This window comes from Mus caroli, unplaced genomic scaffold (assembly GCF_978045245.1).
Source record: "Mus caroli unplaced genomic scaffold, Mus_caroli_1 scaffold_4, whole genome shotgun sequence".
NCBI classification, from domain to species: Eukaryota; Metazoa; Chordata; class Mammalia; order Rodentia; family Muridae; genus Mus; species Mus caroli.
The window spans coordinates 129,264,242-129,279,482 of NW_028227259.1; the positions used below are offsets into that span (position 1 = coordinate 129,264,242).

The window sequence follows — 15,241 nt, forward strand, 5'->3', positions numbered from 1 at the left end:
CCTGACTGCCTAGGGTCACCTGAGAGAAAAGGCCAAATTGAGAAGTTACCTAAAGAAAATTGTCCTAGGGCATGGGGGGATTTTTCCCCCTTTTGGGGGTGGGGTGGGGTGGGAGTAGGGGTGGGGCTTATCTGTTCATTGATGCAGAAGGGCCCAGCCTACTGTAGGCAGCACCATTCCCTAGGCAAGCGGTCCTGGGTTGTATGATGAAGCTAAGAATGAACTTGTGAGAAAGCAAAGAAGTGTTCCTGCATTATTTCTGCTTCAAGTTTCTGCCCAAGTCCCCACCCAGACTTCCCATATAAACTAAAATAAACCCATTCCTTCCCAAAGTTGCTTTTGATCCAAGTGTTGTATCACAGCACCAGAATTCATGGTGGCTCAATGACCAAAGCCCAGATCAGCAGTATCTAGGAAGAGGCAGTACAACGTTAGCCCTACGCACAGAAGCCCTGGGAAGACCTGGCTACACTCACAGGCTGGCACACTTCTTCCTTCATCTCTCTCTGTGTGGTGCTGGGCAGGGCACTACCCTTTGGAGTCTCTTTCAGAACGTGAGGAAGGTGGCAACACCCAAAGACCTTGCACAGCAAGTGCCTGTCAGCAGCAGGTGACACCCCCTACCCTCCCCCTCCACACACACACCCCGTTCTTAGGCCATTGATGCCTCCAAAGCCCCGGGTTAGACAAAATCTCTAGGGAGAAGCTGCCATGAGCTCCTCAATCAACAGACAGTTACCTTCTTCCCAAGGGCAAAAAAGTCACACACACGAACACACACACACACACCACACAAATACACATACACACACACACACACACACACACACACAAACTCCTTGAATCTGGACAGGATGGCAGAGGGAGAAACAGAGGCAAGACACTAATGGGACTATACAATGGTGCAGCCACCTTAGAAACCAGCCAGGAGCCGGGCGTGGTGGCGCATGCCTTTAATCCCAGCACTTGGGAGGCAGAGGCAGGCGGATTTCTGAGTTTGAGGCCAGCCTGGTCTACAAAGTGAGCTCCAGGACAGCTGAGGCCACACAGAGAAACCCTGTCTCGAAAAACCAAAAAAAAAAAAAAAGAAAGAAACTAGCCAGGAACTTGTAGATGCAGGGGGAAAAACAAAAAACAAAAAAACAAAAAAAACCAACACCAGAGACAGCAATTCTACTCCTAAGTGTAGACTCAAGAGACACAAATGCTGCTCATTCCTACGCTTGTGGCGTGGCTTTATTATCAGGGGACAAAAGCAAAAAGCCACCCAGTGTCATCAACTGAACACAGAGAAATAAAATGCAGTCCAGAGACAGTGGAATATGATGCAGCCCTGAAAAGGGATAAAGCACCAACACAGATCATGGTGTAGGAGAACCTAAATAAAGCACCAATGCTGGGGGCGGGGTGAAGGGGAAAGAGTCAGAGAGAACAAAAGACTATGCACTACATGGCTCCACTCAGAGAAATGGCCAGAAGGACAAGGACAGTGACACAGGACTCCTTTGGACCCTAGTATCACACAGATCTGGAATAATGAACTATGCAGCAGATGGTACAGCTCAGTAGTGAAGGAAGAGAGAGAGAGAGACCTGGTGGCGGCACAGCAGCCCTGCCTAGCTCCCAGGTGTAGGAAGGGGCCACATAGAGCCCACCACAGGCAGCAGAGGAGCCCAGCTCCCATCTGTCCACCCTAGGTTCTCTAGGGACAAGACTGTGTCAGCGTATACCACAGATACCACAGACCTGGCCCTACAGTCTTCAGCAAGCATGCAGTGCCCAGGACTCTTGTTCACACCCCAAGGGTGCTTACACACACCCCCGACCCTGTGCCCCAACGGCCAGCTACACCTGCCACCTGTGGCTGATATGATCCAAGGCTATACCATCAGGTGCAGGTTTGAGGGGGTGAGGTGCCCTTCTGCCTCATCCAGTCCAGCAGATCCCAAGGCCGGGGCTGCTTTCCCACCCTGCTATGACACACTGGAGACGAGCAGAGCGATGATGATAACAATCATGACAGTCATGGCCACCCTTCCCACCACGGCAGGCAGCTGGGCTGAAGACATCAAGAGTCCTCCTGAGGGTTTCTGGGCCATCAGGCTCAGACAGCGGAGTGGGCAGGACTCTCATGCAGAGCCAACATGGCGAGCGGCCTTCGGGCTCCAGAGGCAGGGACAGGCTCACTGCCCAGCTGCCACTCAAGAGTTATCTGCCAGCGCCCTTATCAGGAGGTACTGCTTCCTGCCTCCCCTTGGGGACAGTGCTGGGCAGTAGATGACTTCCTCCTCCCTCCCTCCCACTCCCCCAACACCTGCTGCCCGACCCCAATCCTCCACCCCACTCCTCCCACCCCGCCCAGTCACGCCTGGCTCACCAGTTCCACCTGGGGCCCCAGGCCTTCCAGGATCCGGTGTGCGGCTTCAGCTTTCTTCTGTGGGGCAAAGAGGAGAATGGAATTAAACAAGGGCTTTGAGCAGACTGGAATCAGCATCTCGGAATGAGGGTAAAGCCCAATCTGCAGGGAGAACCCCAGACAACCCTGCAGGAGCCCCCAGTCGCTCCCAGGTTGGCCCTAGGGAGGGATCTGACCACGGCTAACCAGGCTATAGCTTCTGCCAAGCGTGGACGCCTCTGGTGTCTGCTGACCTCGGAGCCAGAGCAGAGGAAGGGGACACCAGAGCCTTCGAGGATCCCATCTGACAATAAAGTGACTATTTCTGGCCTCTATCCCCTCCCTTCACACACCAGGCCTCATTAAGGAAAACAGAGGCGTGCTGCAGAGGGCCCCACGGCTGTGGGGGGCAACCCTCAATAGGCTGGATCTCTCCTCTCAGACCAACACATGAAGACAACATTGTGCCTCTGCTGGCTGGCTGCCCAGACTGGGACCACCGGGGCCGACTCACAGGAAGCAAGGAGTGAAGGGGGGAACAGGGATTAGGATGGGGAGGTGCACAGAAGCAGAACCCTGGCAAAGCCTGAATCCTTATATCAGACAGCAGATGCTGAAGAAAACTCAGGGGTCCACTGAAGTCACCGTCATCACCTGAGAGCTATGGCACTGCAGAGCTTCCTAGGGGCAGACAATCTCAACCCACCCGGACCAGACATGGGAAGGGCTCAAGCTTGCAAGTAGAGCAGCTTCTGCCTTGTGCTAAGGTCCACTCTGAGATCTTCTGTGCAGAGCTGAGACCCTGAGACCAGCGGCCTCAGGGTGTGGTCGGGGCACAAGCTTGGTGGGGGTGGAGGAGGTGCCACTGAGCCAGTCACATCGACTCAGCGACAGTATCTTGGTGTGTGTGTGTGACAGCTCTGAGAATCAACACCAGCTTTGTGCTTAGGCAAAGGGGGTGGCACTTGACACAGCGGGGCGGGGTCACCAGGGACTGTGCTGTGCTTACACAGCTGGAGCAGAGATCTGGATCTGGGGGGAGGGGGAGGGGTTACTAGGACCCTATGCCCTGAAAGCCACACCCACTAGTGGCCAGACCCACAGCTTGTGTAAGGATGTGCTGGAGTCTGCTGTTGCTCCTTGGGAACTGGGGACACATCAAGAAATGTGGCATCCTCGGTGACTGCTGCAGACCTGCTTGCTCTCATACCACTCCCCGCCCCAACTCCCACACACCCCCCTCCCTCGCTGTCTTCTGCCACCCTAGAAGCTGAAGCTGCCCATCCCCCAGCTAAGATGGCTGGGGCCTTGCTATGCGGACCCTGCTGCTCCCAGATGCCATAGGTCCAGCCACATCCTGGCACTTCTGCCCTGCCACTGTCCCAGTTACCTGCCAGGCTCCACCCACCTTCCTCCCCAGAGAGGGCTCAACTTCCCCAAAGCCTCCAGACCACCCTCAACTGACCATTGTGTCTAGGAGCCACGGGAAGGTGACCCCAGGGACATAGCTCACCTATGTGATGAGGACACTGGGGACAAGGCAGCAGTGTCACCCAAGCCTAACTGAGTCCCTCACACCCACTCCAGGACAGGACCTCAGGGCTCTTAATGGACTTACAGCCTGACCCCAGGTCACCTCTCAGCCTGGCTCTGTCACTTCCCACAACACACTGGCAGACAGCAGACTTGGCTGTCACATACAACAGGTTCCCAAACACTATTATCTATCATCCTTATGTGAAGACAAGGCCAGCTTACTGGAGATGCTGGTACATACTCATTAGAGCTAAGCCAGCCTTGCCCAAGGGTGAGCAGGGCAGCTTGGAGGTCTAGTAGGGCAGCTTCAATCTGTGAACAAAGGTCAGAGGTCACAGGGACACACAACCAAGGCGAGCAGACCAGCTCTGGAGACCAGCCTTGACTATGAGCACAAAGGTCCAGCCCTGGAGATGAGATAGGCAGAACAAGAGGGACACCATTTTCTGATGCCCCCAGGTAGCGTGCCCAGAGAACAAGGAAGAAGTCAGGAGGTCCCTGGCATTTTGCAGGATCCACAGCCACACAGCCAGAGACCCTGGGGCCAGTGGGGCCAGCAAGTCTCAGCCACTACCACATACTGCACAATGTCCCAATGTCACAGGCAAGACCTAGCATCTAGATCAACACTCTCAGAGTGCACACACGTGTCCATGAGCCCAGGGTGTGCACACAGAGCTACACATGTGCTAAGTAGACCTAAGTGTACGGCCTATAAATGTGTGGTGACCTATGGGCCCACTCCACCCCTCTACTTGTCACATATACACACACAGCTATGTCTGTGACAAGGTGTGACAGGCAGAGCATGCTCTGAAGATCAAAGCCGTGGCCCCTCCCAACACCCAGTCCCCCTCTTGCCCATGCTAGTCCCTACTTTCCTCCCTGACTGTGACATGCCCCTCCTCTAACTGCTGCACCCGCCTGCATCTGTGATGCCCACAGAAGCCCCGGGAGGTGGAAAAGCCACTCGCTGGCCTTGAGGACAGATGTGTTCCAGATGCATGAGGCCTTGGGCTGCCTGACCACAGGAAAATTGGAGGCAAGCCCCTGTCCTGCCTCTTCGTGGGAAGGAAGGGGGATTAAAATGTAATCCTATTGATCACAGGGAATGCTAGGCTCTGCCGTTGTTCTTCAGGGAAAGCTGGGGAGCCTGCTCCAGGCTCCATGCAGGCAGAGGGACAAGCATGGGCCCTCCTACCAACTCCGAGTGAGCACCTCCTAAGGCTGTGATACAGGCCTTAGCTAGCACAAGGCCGGGGGTAGGAGGACATCAGAGTAGAGAGAAAGAGCAGAGGGACCTCCCTTAAAGAGGGACAGCAGAACAAAGAGCAAGATAAAGGCAGCCTTGGGAACAAATGTCCACCGTGGCTAAAGAGCCATACTCCTCTGACCACCTCCGCCACCGTCAAGCAAGTTCAATCTTCCTTCTGAGTCCCAGCCCCAAATCTAACCTGCTGTGCAATCTCACGCAGGTCTCCTGCCCTCTCTGAGCCCCAGTATCTTCCCTAAGCAATAAAGAACACCTACTTACATCCTAAGCTATGGAACCTGAGGCACAAGCCTTGGCTGGCCCACATTCCCCTCTGGGCTTTGGTTTCTCACTCAAAGAGAATCCAGGCAGTCAAAAGCTCAAAAGCCCAAAGCTCCTTGTGGAATCAGCCAATGAGAGAGGAGAGATGGGAACTTCCCTCCCACCCACCGGGTACCAGACTGTCACAGCTCACACAAGCTTGAGGGGACTGTGGGAGCAGAAGCCAAGGCCAAGAATCAGGCCCTGCCTGCAGCTCACGAGCCCAGTTCAAATCCCACAGTTCCCGCACCCTGGCTGCGTGACTGAGCACTCCCCGTCTCTGGGTCTGTATCTCCAGGTGTGAGATAGAAACGCCTACGATGCACACCTTCCTAGGACCAGCCAGGCAGTCACCTGCCAGTATTAATAGTGATATCACCAAGCGTGTCACTGGATCTGCTAGGCAGATATGAGGTGACAGTGCATCTCAGTGGCCAGCAGGCCCCCTCGCTCTCCTCCAGCCTGAGGCCAATGCCAACAATATGCATGGCCCATGGGCCACCCCTCCCCACCCACTCGCCAGCCTACACGGTGATAGGGAACTCATGGTTCAAGGTGACTTGCTCCCGCGGGCCGTACCCGGTTCTCGTCATAGATGATCTGGACCAGGCTGCGGTGCTTTGATTCTATGGGTGGTGGCGACACGGGCTTCTCGGGTTCGGGCGGCTTGGCGGCCTCCTCCTCCAACTGTTGCTGCGGGAAAGGGGAGAACATGAGCGGTGAAGGCCGGAAGCTGAGGCACTGTTCCCCCCACTTGCCCGTAGCCACACACAGGAAGTCAGGCTGATCGCCATTTCCTATGAGTCACCCGGAGACTCGATGCCCTGCTTGGCAGGGATCCCTGGTGGCTGGGCCTCCAGGCTCCAAGAGAAGCTACAAGCACAGAATGAAGGCCTCAACCCAGAGTGCTACACTTCTGACCCGTACACCCACACAGCCTGTTGAGAAGTTACTCAGTGTCTCTGAACTTCCTACTCCTTTCCCTGGAAACAAAGAGTCCCTAATCTTCTGAGGACTAAACCAGGAGCTACGTGGAGAGGGCTGGGAGAGGCAGAAAGGAAGAAAGACTGGTGACAGACAAAGCTTTCCACCAGCATCAGAATCACAATCATCTTCACCATCACCATGATCAACACCATCATTGCCACCATTACCACAGCCAAGACCATTACCACCATCACCATTACCACAATCAGCAACAGCACCCAATCACTACCATCAGATCATCACCACCATCACCACCCATCGCTGCCACTATCACCTTCATTACTATCATGAACACCACCATCACCATCCTACCACCATCATTACCATCCTACCACCACCATCACTGACCATCAACGTCATTACCACCATTGATATTAGCATCATCATTAAAACACCCCACCCCCGCCTCATCCCCATCACCAATGACCACTACCACCACTACCTCCATTACCATTGCATCTATCACCATCCTAACAAACACCAGCAGCAGCAGTACCACCACCACCCTCGTACCCATCACTATCACTATCACCATCCATCACATCCATTTTACCATCTCAACTTTCACCATCACCAGCATCACTAGCATCATCATCATCATCATCATCATCAACAGCAGCACATGCCTGTGTCTTCACACTGGACCCCTCATCCATCTCCTCCTATCTGGCATCCCTTCCTGCTGCTGCTGTCCGCTCTACTCCAAAGTCAGGAGCCAAGAGCAAAGAATTCAAGACTCCACGGGAAGCCAATGCCTAATGTGACCTACAGAGGGCGCCATGAGTGCGATCAGCGCACGGTCCATTCTGCGGTCCTCTCTGCTTACTATGTGCATTCCGCGAGCATGTTCGGTCACACAGGAACAGAGTTTTATGGCCAGGAATGGGGAGATGATGAGGCAGGAACAATCAGCACTGAGGCCAGATGAGCCAAGCTGCCTTGGTCCTGCAGTGACCCCTGGTGGCAGCTCTCACTGATCAGCCAAAAAAAATAAATAAAAACAAAAAACCAGGAAGCCTAAGGAGTAGAAAGGGTGAAGACCCTCCCCAGGAGTGAGAACGAAGAATATCTTGGCTACAGCCCTGACCAGACAGCACACCTCTCAGCCTGAAGTCAGACTTTTGTTCCATCGCTCAGGGTTCTAGAGTCACTGCGCCTCTCTGACCCTCAGCATCTTCCTCAGTGTGACCTGGCAGTCACCCACACTCCCATAAAGGTGACTGGAAGATCCAAAACCACACTGCACAACAGTCCTGGTGAGCACAGAGCTGTAAGGAGCCCGGCTTCACACAACCCCTCAACCACAGGCTACACAGTCAGTGATGAGCCCCACGCCAGCACAGTCGCCTGGAAGAGCAGCAGCCCTCATGAGCAGAGAGGGTGAGGGGCAGGAGAACCAGGAACAGTCACTCAAGCACACAAGAAGGCATACCACAGCCACATGGCCGAATACCACTTCTCCATGAAGAGGTTCGACTATGCCCTGTGAATCCTAAAAGTTCCTTATGCTGAGCACACAAGGCAGAGACATGAAAAGGCAAATGGATGTGAGTCCGTGTACATGAGGTGTCCAGAAAGCAGATCCACAGACTGTCACAGAGGTGACTCTGGGCTAGGAGATAGGGCATCGCTTAATAGCTCTGCGTCCATTGGGACAGCAGAGGAAGTGGAAGCCGTATGATTCGGTCTACTGCCAGTGAACTGCAGACTCTAAAATGATTCATTTACACTTGGGAATTCTAGTTTTGTGGGGATGAGGAGCGTGCGGAGAGACACAGGTCAGTGGTTATGGGTGTGTATGGACTGCTCTTGCAAAGGCCCTGGGTTGGGTTCTCAGCGCCCACGCTGGACAACTCACAACCACCTGTAACTCCACCTCTAAGGCACCTGAACACACACGTACACACCCAAACACACAAGACACACATATCAAACTTTCTAAATGTATTTAAAGGCGCCGAGCAGGCATGGTAGTGGTGCATGCCTTTAACCCCAGCACTCACAGGTCAGAAGCAAGAGGATCTCTGTGAGTTCAAGGCCAGCCTGCTAGTGAGGTTCAGGCCAGCCAAGGCCTGAAAGACCCTGTCTTTCCCCACTCCACCTCCCAAAAAAGGGGGTGCTGAGCCAAGTAGTGCTGGCGCACACCTTTAGTACCAACATTTGGGAGGCAGAGGCAGGCAGAGCTTTTTGAGTTCAAAGTCAGCCTGGTCTAAAGAGTGAGTTCTAGGACAACCAGGGCTACACAGAGAAACCCTGTCTTAAAAAAAGGGGGGGGGGGTTTTAACCCACCACAGGCTGACAAAGCACAAAGCTGGAGAGAACCAACTCCTACAAAGGGAGTATCCACATGCGCACACGCAAAAGAGTAAGTGTATTTTATTTTCTCAAAAATATTTTTATTATTACAACATATTTACATCGCATACATGTGTGTACATCTGCATATGTGCATGTGCATGAGGTTAGGGCCGTCCCCTGGACGTGGAGGTACAAGGAGTTGTAAGCTGTCAGATGTGAGTGATGGGAACTGAACCTGGGTAGTCTGCAAGAACAATACATGTCCTTAACCACCGAACCATCTCTCTCATTCATTTATTTTTATATTATTATATAATTTTATTTTTATACTTTTATATATATGTGTATGTATATATGTATGTGTGTGTATATGTGTGTGTGTGTGTATATATGTATATATATATATATGTATATATATATATATATATATATATATATATATATTCTTTTTTAAGGTGACATTCAAAAAAGAAATTTAGGTTAAGAGAAAAAAAAGAAAAGGAGAAAAAGAAAACTAATAACAACAGCTCAAGTCACTTGGCCTCCAAACTTGATGAACATCCATGCATGTAACGGTGGCTCCAGCCCAGCCCCCAAGCCAGGCCTGGAGGACTGGAGATGTGAGAGCTCCACTGGTCTGGCATGGCCAATCTGACCGCACCAGGGTCCAGCCTCACTCTGGGATTCTGGGCCACCACCTTGGAAGCCCTCAGTGCCCAGCTCCCAGCTCCACATTCAGCTTCTCATGCAAGAACAACCAAAGGCTTTCTCTGCCCTGGACAGCTCATGGTGCCTCTCCCAGGAAGCCTTGGTCCCCTGAAGCTCAGGACTCTCTGTTGACAATGCAGATGTATGAGCCTGATGTGCCCGGCCCAGAGGCTTCCAGAAGCAAAACATTAAACACACACACACACACACCAGCCACCAGGAACTTGTGTGGCTCCAGGCACCTGAGGACGTGGGGCCGGTCTCCTGCCCTCCCACCCTCGCTACTCACCTGCTTCTTCTTCAGCTTGGAGATCTGCTGCTCCACCATGGTGATCTCACGGTCCACGCGGTCCATGTTCTGGATCAGCTCCTCCTTGGACAGTCGAGACGGCGCCAGCTCTAGCTCAGGGTCAGCGTGCGGGGGACTGGGAGGTGACACAGGCTCCAGCTTGCCTGCCAGGCTACGGTCCTGTGGTTGGACAGAGCAGAGAACGTGAGGACACCCAAGTTAGCCGGGCACTTGTGCTCCAGCCGTGACTTCAGGCCGCAGCACACCAGCTTCATACCCTGAGCATCCCCAGGATGGCACTGCCACGCATGGATCCTGCCTGGTCACAGCCACTCTTCCCATGGCTGTGTTCTCTGAAGACAAAATCCAGGAGGCCGCCAGGCAGTAATGACAGTCCTTACTGCCTCCTTCTGGCTACACCTCTATTTCCTGGGAACAGAAATAAGACTCCCACAGTGACCCCAGCCTGATAGCTCAGCCACATATGCCCGCCACATGTGCGTGATGGCCTATGCCCGTGATGGCCTATGCAAGCAGGCTGCAGACCCTGAACTGGAGCAGTCAGCTTTTCAAAAAACACACCTGTCACAACACACAGGAGCCATGGGGTCACTGGGCCTCTCTTTCTTCTGTTTTTGCAGAGCGAAGAGATGGAACCCTTATGCCTGCTAAGTGAGCGCTCCACCACAGATCTATTGCCCAAGCCATTTGTTACTTTCAACCTTTTAAAGATTTATGAGTGTTTTGCCTACACATATGTATCTGCACCAAATGAATACCTAGTCCCTTTAGAGGTCAAAAGAGCAGGGTCAAGAAGCCCTGGAACTGGGGTTACGACAGTTGCAAGGCAAGTGGACGCTGGGACCCAGACCTATGTCTTCTGTAAGTGATCCTGGTGGCAAGCCATCTCTCCCTATGTTGCCCAGGGTCTCCTTGACAGGTCCTCCTGTCTCAGTCTCCCACATACCGGGATGACAGTTCTGCACCACTACACAGGGCTCTTTCTCATGGATGGGCATTTGTCAGCTTCAGCAGGCTGCTATGCCCTGAGGCTGCCTGTACATCTCCCACATGGCCCGGCACCTGGCTGCTTCATGGTTCTCTCTGTTCTCTAGTCAGGGACCACCCAGGCTGCACTGGGATGCTCCGGCAACAAAGAGGTTAGGAAAACAACCCAGTTCTCATCTAGATAGCCCTGGGCTCCAATCCCAGCCCCACTCTGCAACACCCAGTTCCGTGACCACAGATGGTACTTGGAGGTGCTGCCTGCCTCAGTATCCCTATCTTTACAATGGGAGGTAGGGGTGAGAGGAGACAGGAATAGTCTCACCTCCACAGTGGCTTGTGAGCCTAGGTGCATCCAAAACATCTGACACACCGTTATCACTGAATAGCACTGTCAAGGAAGGTCTGTCCCTACCCTGGTCCCTGGCTAGGTCAGCCCCACCCTGCTCCCTCTGGGCCAAGACAGCAGCTGCTGGCAGCCATGGCCAGGCAGAGTCGGCGGCTGCTCCCCACCCCCACACAGCTGCACTCTAAGGACACAGGATGCTTTATTCCTAGGAACAACTGCAGCCTGGGCAGCCAGGTGCCCCCACCTACCCCCACCCCCATCACTCTTGCCACTAGTGCCACTAGAAGAGCCCACAACTTCCACTTGTCCCCTTCGCTCTCCCTGTCTACTCTCAGCCCAGTACTTTGCCCCGGCTTCATGCTATCATCTAAACCATAGGTGCTACACTGGGGACTCCAGGCTCTCCTCCCAACAGAATCCCCCAGGAAACTCTCAGTATCCATCTCCAAACAGAAGGTGGCACTGAGGAAAAACCCCTGAGCCCAAAGATCATATTGTCCCTTCTGCTCTGCTCCCCAAAAGCAGAAAAGGGAGAAACGGATTTGGAATAAGGGTGTCAGCAGTGGGACCGGGCAACCTGAAACCATGGACCAGACTTCTTACAGTCCAGGATGGGCTCCAAAACCATGTCACCTACAGAAGGCTCCGTCTCCAAGTCTGGGACAGCAAAGAAAATGCAGCTGGCAACACCAGCCACTCCATGTGGCTGAGCCCCACTTCCTGGACCAGCTAGATCAGGCTGTCTTTCATGGTGCTTCATCCTCAGGACCACGCATATGACCCACCCGAGCCAGAACCCCCACAGTGTACAAACATACAGCAGGTCCCCTTTCTGATGCACATGCTCCCACATAGTAAGACACAAGAAGAACAAAGGCAGTGAAACACAATCACAGAAACATCCAGACAGGGGGAATCCACCCACAACAGACTGCAGGGCTGGGGGGAGCCAGACAAACGGCTCCCTCACAGATGGAGGAACACTTTCCAGGGGGATGAAACCCTGACTCCTGACTGTCCTGCTACTGGCTTCATAGATAGCGAGCCAATGGCAGGAGAGATGGCGTCTGGCATGCCAAGATACACTGGGGACACCTGACAGGCTAGCCTCTAAGTGGCAGGTGACTTTGCTTGCAGATGACCCCCTCCTTCTATAGGTCCCAAGCCTGAGGACAGACAAACCCTAAGCCCAACCAGAAACCAGGCAGTAATTTAGTTCTCTCCTTAGACTCTCTTAGCCAGTCAGATACTTGTCTGTCCATCTGTCAGTCAGTCAGTCAGGTTCTCCCCCAGTCAGTCAGTCAGTCAGTCAGTCAGTCAGTCAGTCAGTCAGTCAGTCAGGCTCTCCTCAGTCTCAGTCAGTAAATCAGGTTCTCTCTCAGTCAGTCAGTCAGTCAAACAGTCAGTCAGTCAGGTTCTCCTCCAATCCAGTCAGTCAGTCAGCTAGACAATTCATTCCAGCTAACTAGTCAGACTCCACTGAGTCAGTCACTTTCTGCAGTCCTGTGCCTAGGCAGAAAGCTCCAAGGCAGCAGTAAGAAATGCTCCATTTCTGACATAAAGACCTGTCACAAAAGGCCTGGGAATGGGAACCAAGGCTGAGCTCTTCCAGTTCCTGTAGAGGCCTGTGGCCAGCAGCCACAGCGGCAGCTTCCAGGCCAGAGCTAGAGGAATGGCAGAAGTGGCTGGATCAGCAGAGCCAAGGATTGGGGACCTGTGAGGGGTAGAGGTGGGGGGTTCCCAGAGTCACACATGCTGTCTTTCAAGCACTCCAAGAAGCAGCATGGGCCATGGTGATGTCGGCCACCAGGGCTGAGCTCAGCCAGAAGCCACCAAACCTGGATTTCATTATAGGCACCAGAGTTCAGGGGCTGTGCTTAAGCTGCTGTCCCAGGCCCCAACTGCCCAAGAACCTTTCAAGAGAAGTCCCCCAAAAACAAATGAACAGCCAAGGCACTGGGCAGCCCGAGCAGGAGGGTACTGCCAAATGTTGGGGGGGGGGGGGGGCAGAAACTTTCCTGCTCCTGCCTCCAGTTGGACTCCTCACAACCCACGGTTGCTCAGTTGCTCAGAGCTGTATGCATTCCCTCCTCACCCACCCAGTCCCCCTGGAGCCTGGCTCCAGCCCAGACGGGGCCCAGGCAGGGGAGAAAGGGACAGATGGTGGGAAGGCGAGAGGCTGAGACAGTGAGGGACAGACAGTCAGAAACAGAGCCATACAATCCAGCAGAAACAGAATGAGAGACAGAGAAACAAGGCAGAGACCCTAAAGGGGTGTGTGTGTGTGTGTGTGTGTGTGTGTGTGTGTGTGTGCTGCTTGTCAACTTGATATAAGTTATAGCCATCTGAGGAAAGAGCCTGGACAGAGGAAATGCCTCTCCAAAAGATCAGAATGTCAGCAAGCCTGTGGAGCATTTTCTTAACTGGGGATTGATGGGGGAGGGTCTAGAGCATTTGTGGGTGGAGCCATCCCTGGACTGGTGGTCCTGGGTCCTATAAGAAAGCAAGCTGAGCAAGCCATGGTGAGAAAGCCAGTAAACAGCATCCCTCCATGGCCTTTGCATCAGCTCCTGCCTCCAGCTTCCTGCCCTGTTTGTTCCTGTGCTGACTCCTTTGATGATGAACAGTGATTAGACACATAAGCCAAATAAAATAAACCCAAATTTCCTCTCCAAGTTATTTTGGTCATGGTGGTTTATCACAGCAAACGTAACCCCAACTATCACAGATATTGGTATGAGAATTCTGCGACGGTGCTGTGACAGACCTGACCGTGTTGTTGTTGTTGTTGTTGTTGTTGTTTTGGTGGTGAGGGTGGGAGGGATTTTGGAAGGATTTCAGAACTCTGGACAAGAAAACCCATCGAGTGTTTAAAAGTTCAGTGAGTTATTCTGTGGAAATATGGAAGAAAACAACACTGAGAAATGCCAATGACGGAGGTCTGGCGTTCTGGAAGGAATTCTGAGTGCTACATTAAGTCTATCGGGGCTATTACGTATTTGCTATTTTGAATTAAGACTGTGGTGTCTGTTTAGCCGGGACTGAAGAGTCAGCCATGATTTAACAAGAGACCAGCGCCACTAAAGGGCAACCTTTGCTTTACTGGGACAATTGATGCTGGTCACCTGGAGGTAAGAAAGGCATCAGTGGTGACTAAGAACAGAGCTGCATCACTAAGAGGAAATCTTCTAACGAGTGTTTCCTGAGACCCAGTTCACAGCCGCTAGTTATGGTCCAGAGGCAGCCAGCGCTGTACCTTGCTCTCAAGCCAAACTTGGAAAGGTAAGAGTCACCCAGGTCGTACTGGTTTTAAAGACATGAAGTGGTCATGAAGGCGGGAAGCTGGGGTTAGGCACTGTGAGAGGAGAGGTCATTGGTGAAGGTGCAGCCTCAGTGGCAGCGGAAGGGCCGGGACTGAAGGGTTCATGCAGAGAAGCTGAGACTTGGTACCATGAAGTGAGCTCAGGAGAGGCTACTGGTGAAGAGTGCGGCCCAGCGGCAGCAGAAGACCCCAGCGTTTTGGAAATGCCAGTACCATGGGTTAACCCCACAAACAGCAGCAGCAGGGAGTGGAGCCTGCCAGAGCTGAGAAGACAGGCCCTTCCTCAGAGGAGCCCAGAGTAGATCCCACACTCTGAGTTGGCTTTTTCTTTCATCTGACTGTGACTGTGCCCTCTTGAAAGAAATTATTTAACTCATTTTTTTATTTTACATGAGCCCACAGTTGAGAAACTTTAAACTTAAAAAAAAATGAAATTTGAGTTTTATAGAGATTTTGAATTTTAAAAGACTGATATACTTTTTTTTTTTAAAGATTTATTTATTTTATGTATGTGAGTACATTGTAGCTGTCTTCAGACACACCAGAAGAGGGCATTGGATCTAATTACTGATGGTTGTGAGCCACCATGTGGTTGCTGGGAATTGAACTCAGGACCTCTAGAAGAGCAGACAGTGCGCTCTTAACCACTGAGCCATCTCTCCAGCTCAAGACTGATATTTTAAGAGGATTAATGTGTAATCTTGGGGAAGAACAAGAAAAGAAAGGTTATGGCTGAACAGTGATGTGCTTATGTCAAGTTGACAAGGGATCAGTTGGGC

The 15,241-nt window shown here is 52.6% G+C and overlaps 1 protein-coding gene across 18 annotated transcripts in view; it reads right to left on the reverse strand.

Annotated features, from left to right (window-relative positions):
• The window catches only part of Ncor2 (nuclear receptor corepressor 2), a 162,907-nt gene that overhangs the window by 83,395 nt on the left and 64,271 nt on the right, over positions 1-15,241 (reverse strand). For 17 of the 18 annotated variants that reach the window (XM_029477772.2, XM_085837194.1, XM_085837187.1 and 14 more), the window contains 3 exons: positions 9,787-9,966; positions 6,084-6,197; positions 2,378-2,434 (listed from right to left, as the gene is read on the reverse strand). In XM_029477772.2, the coding sequence (XP_029333632.1) occupies positions 2,378-2,434; positions 6,084-6,197; positions 9,787-9,966 (351 nt within the window). The remainder of the gene's footprint in view (positions 1-2,377; positions 2,435-6,083; positions 6,198-9,786; positions 9,967-15,241) is intronic. The other variant, XM_085837191.1, reaches the window with a different exon arrangement.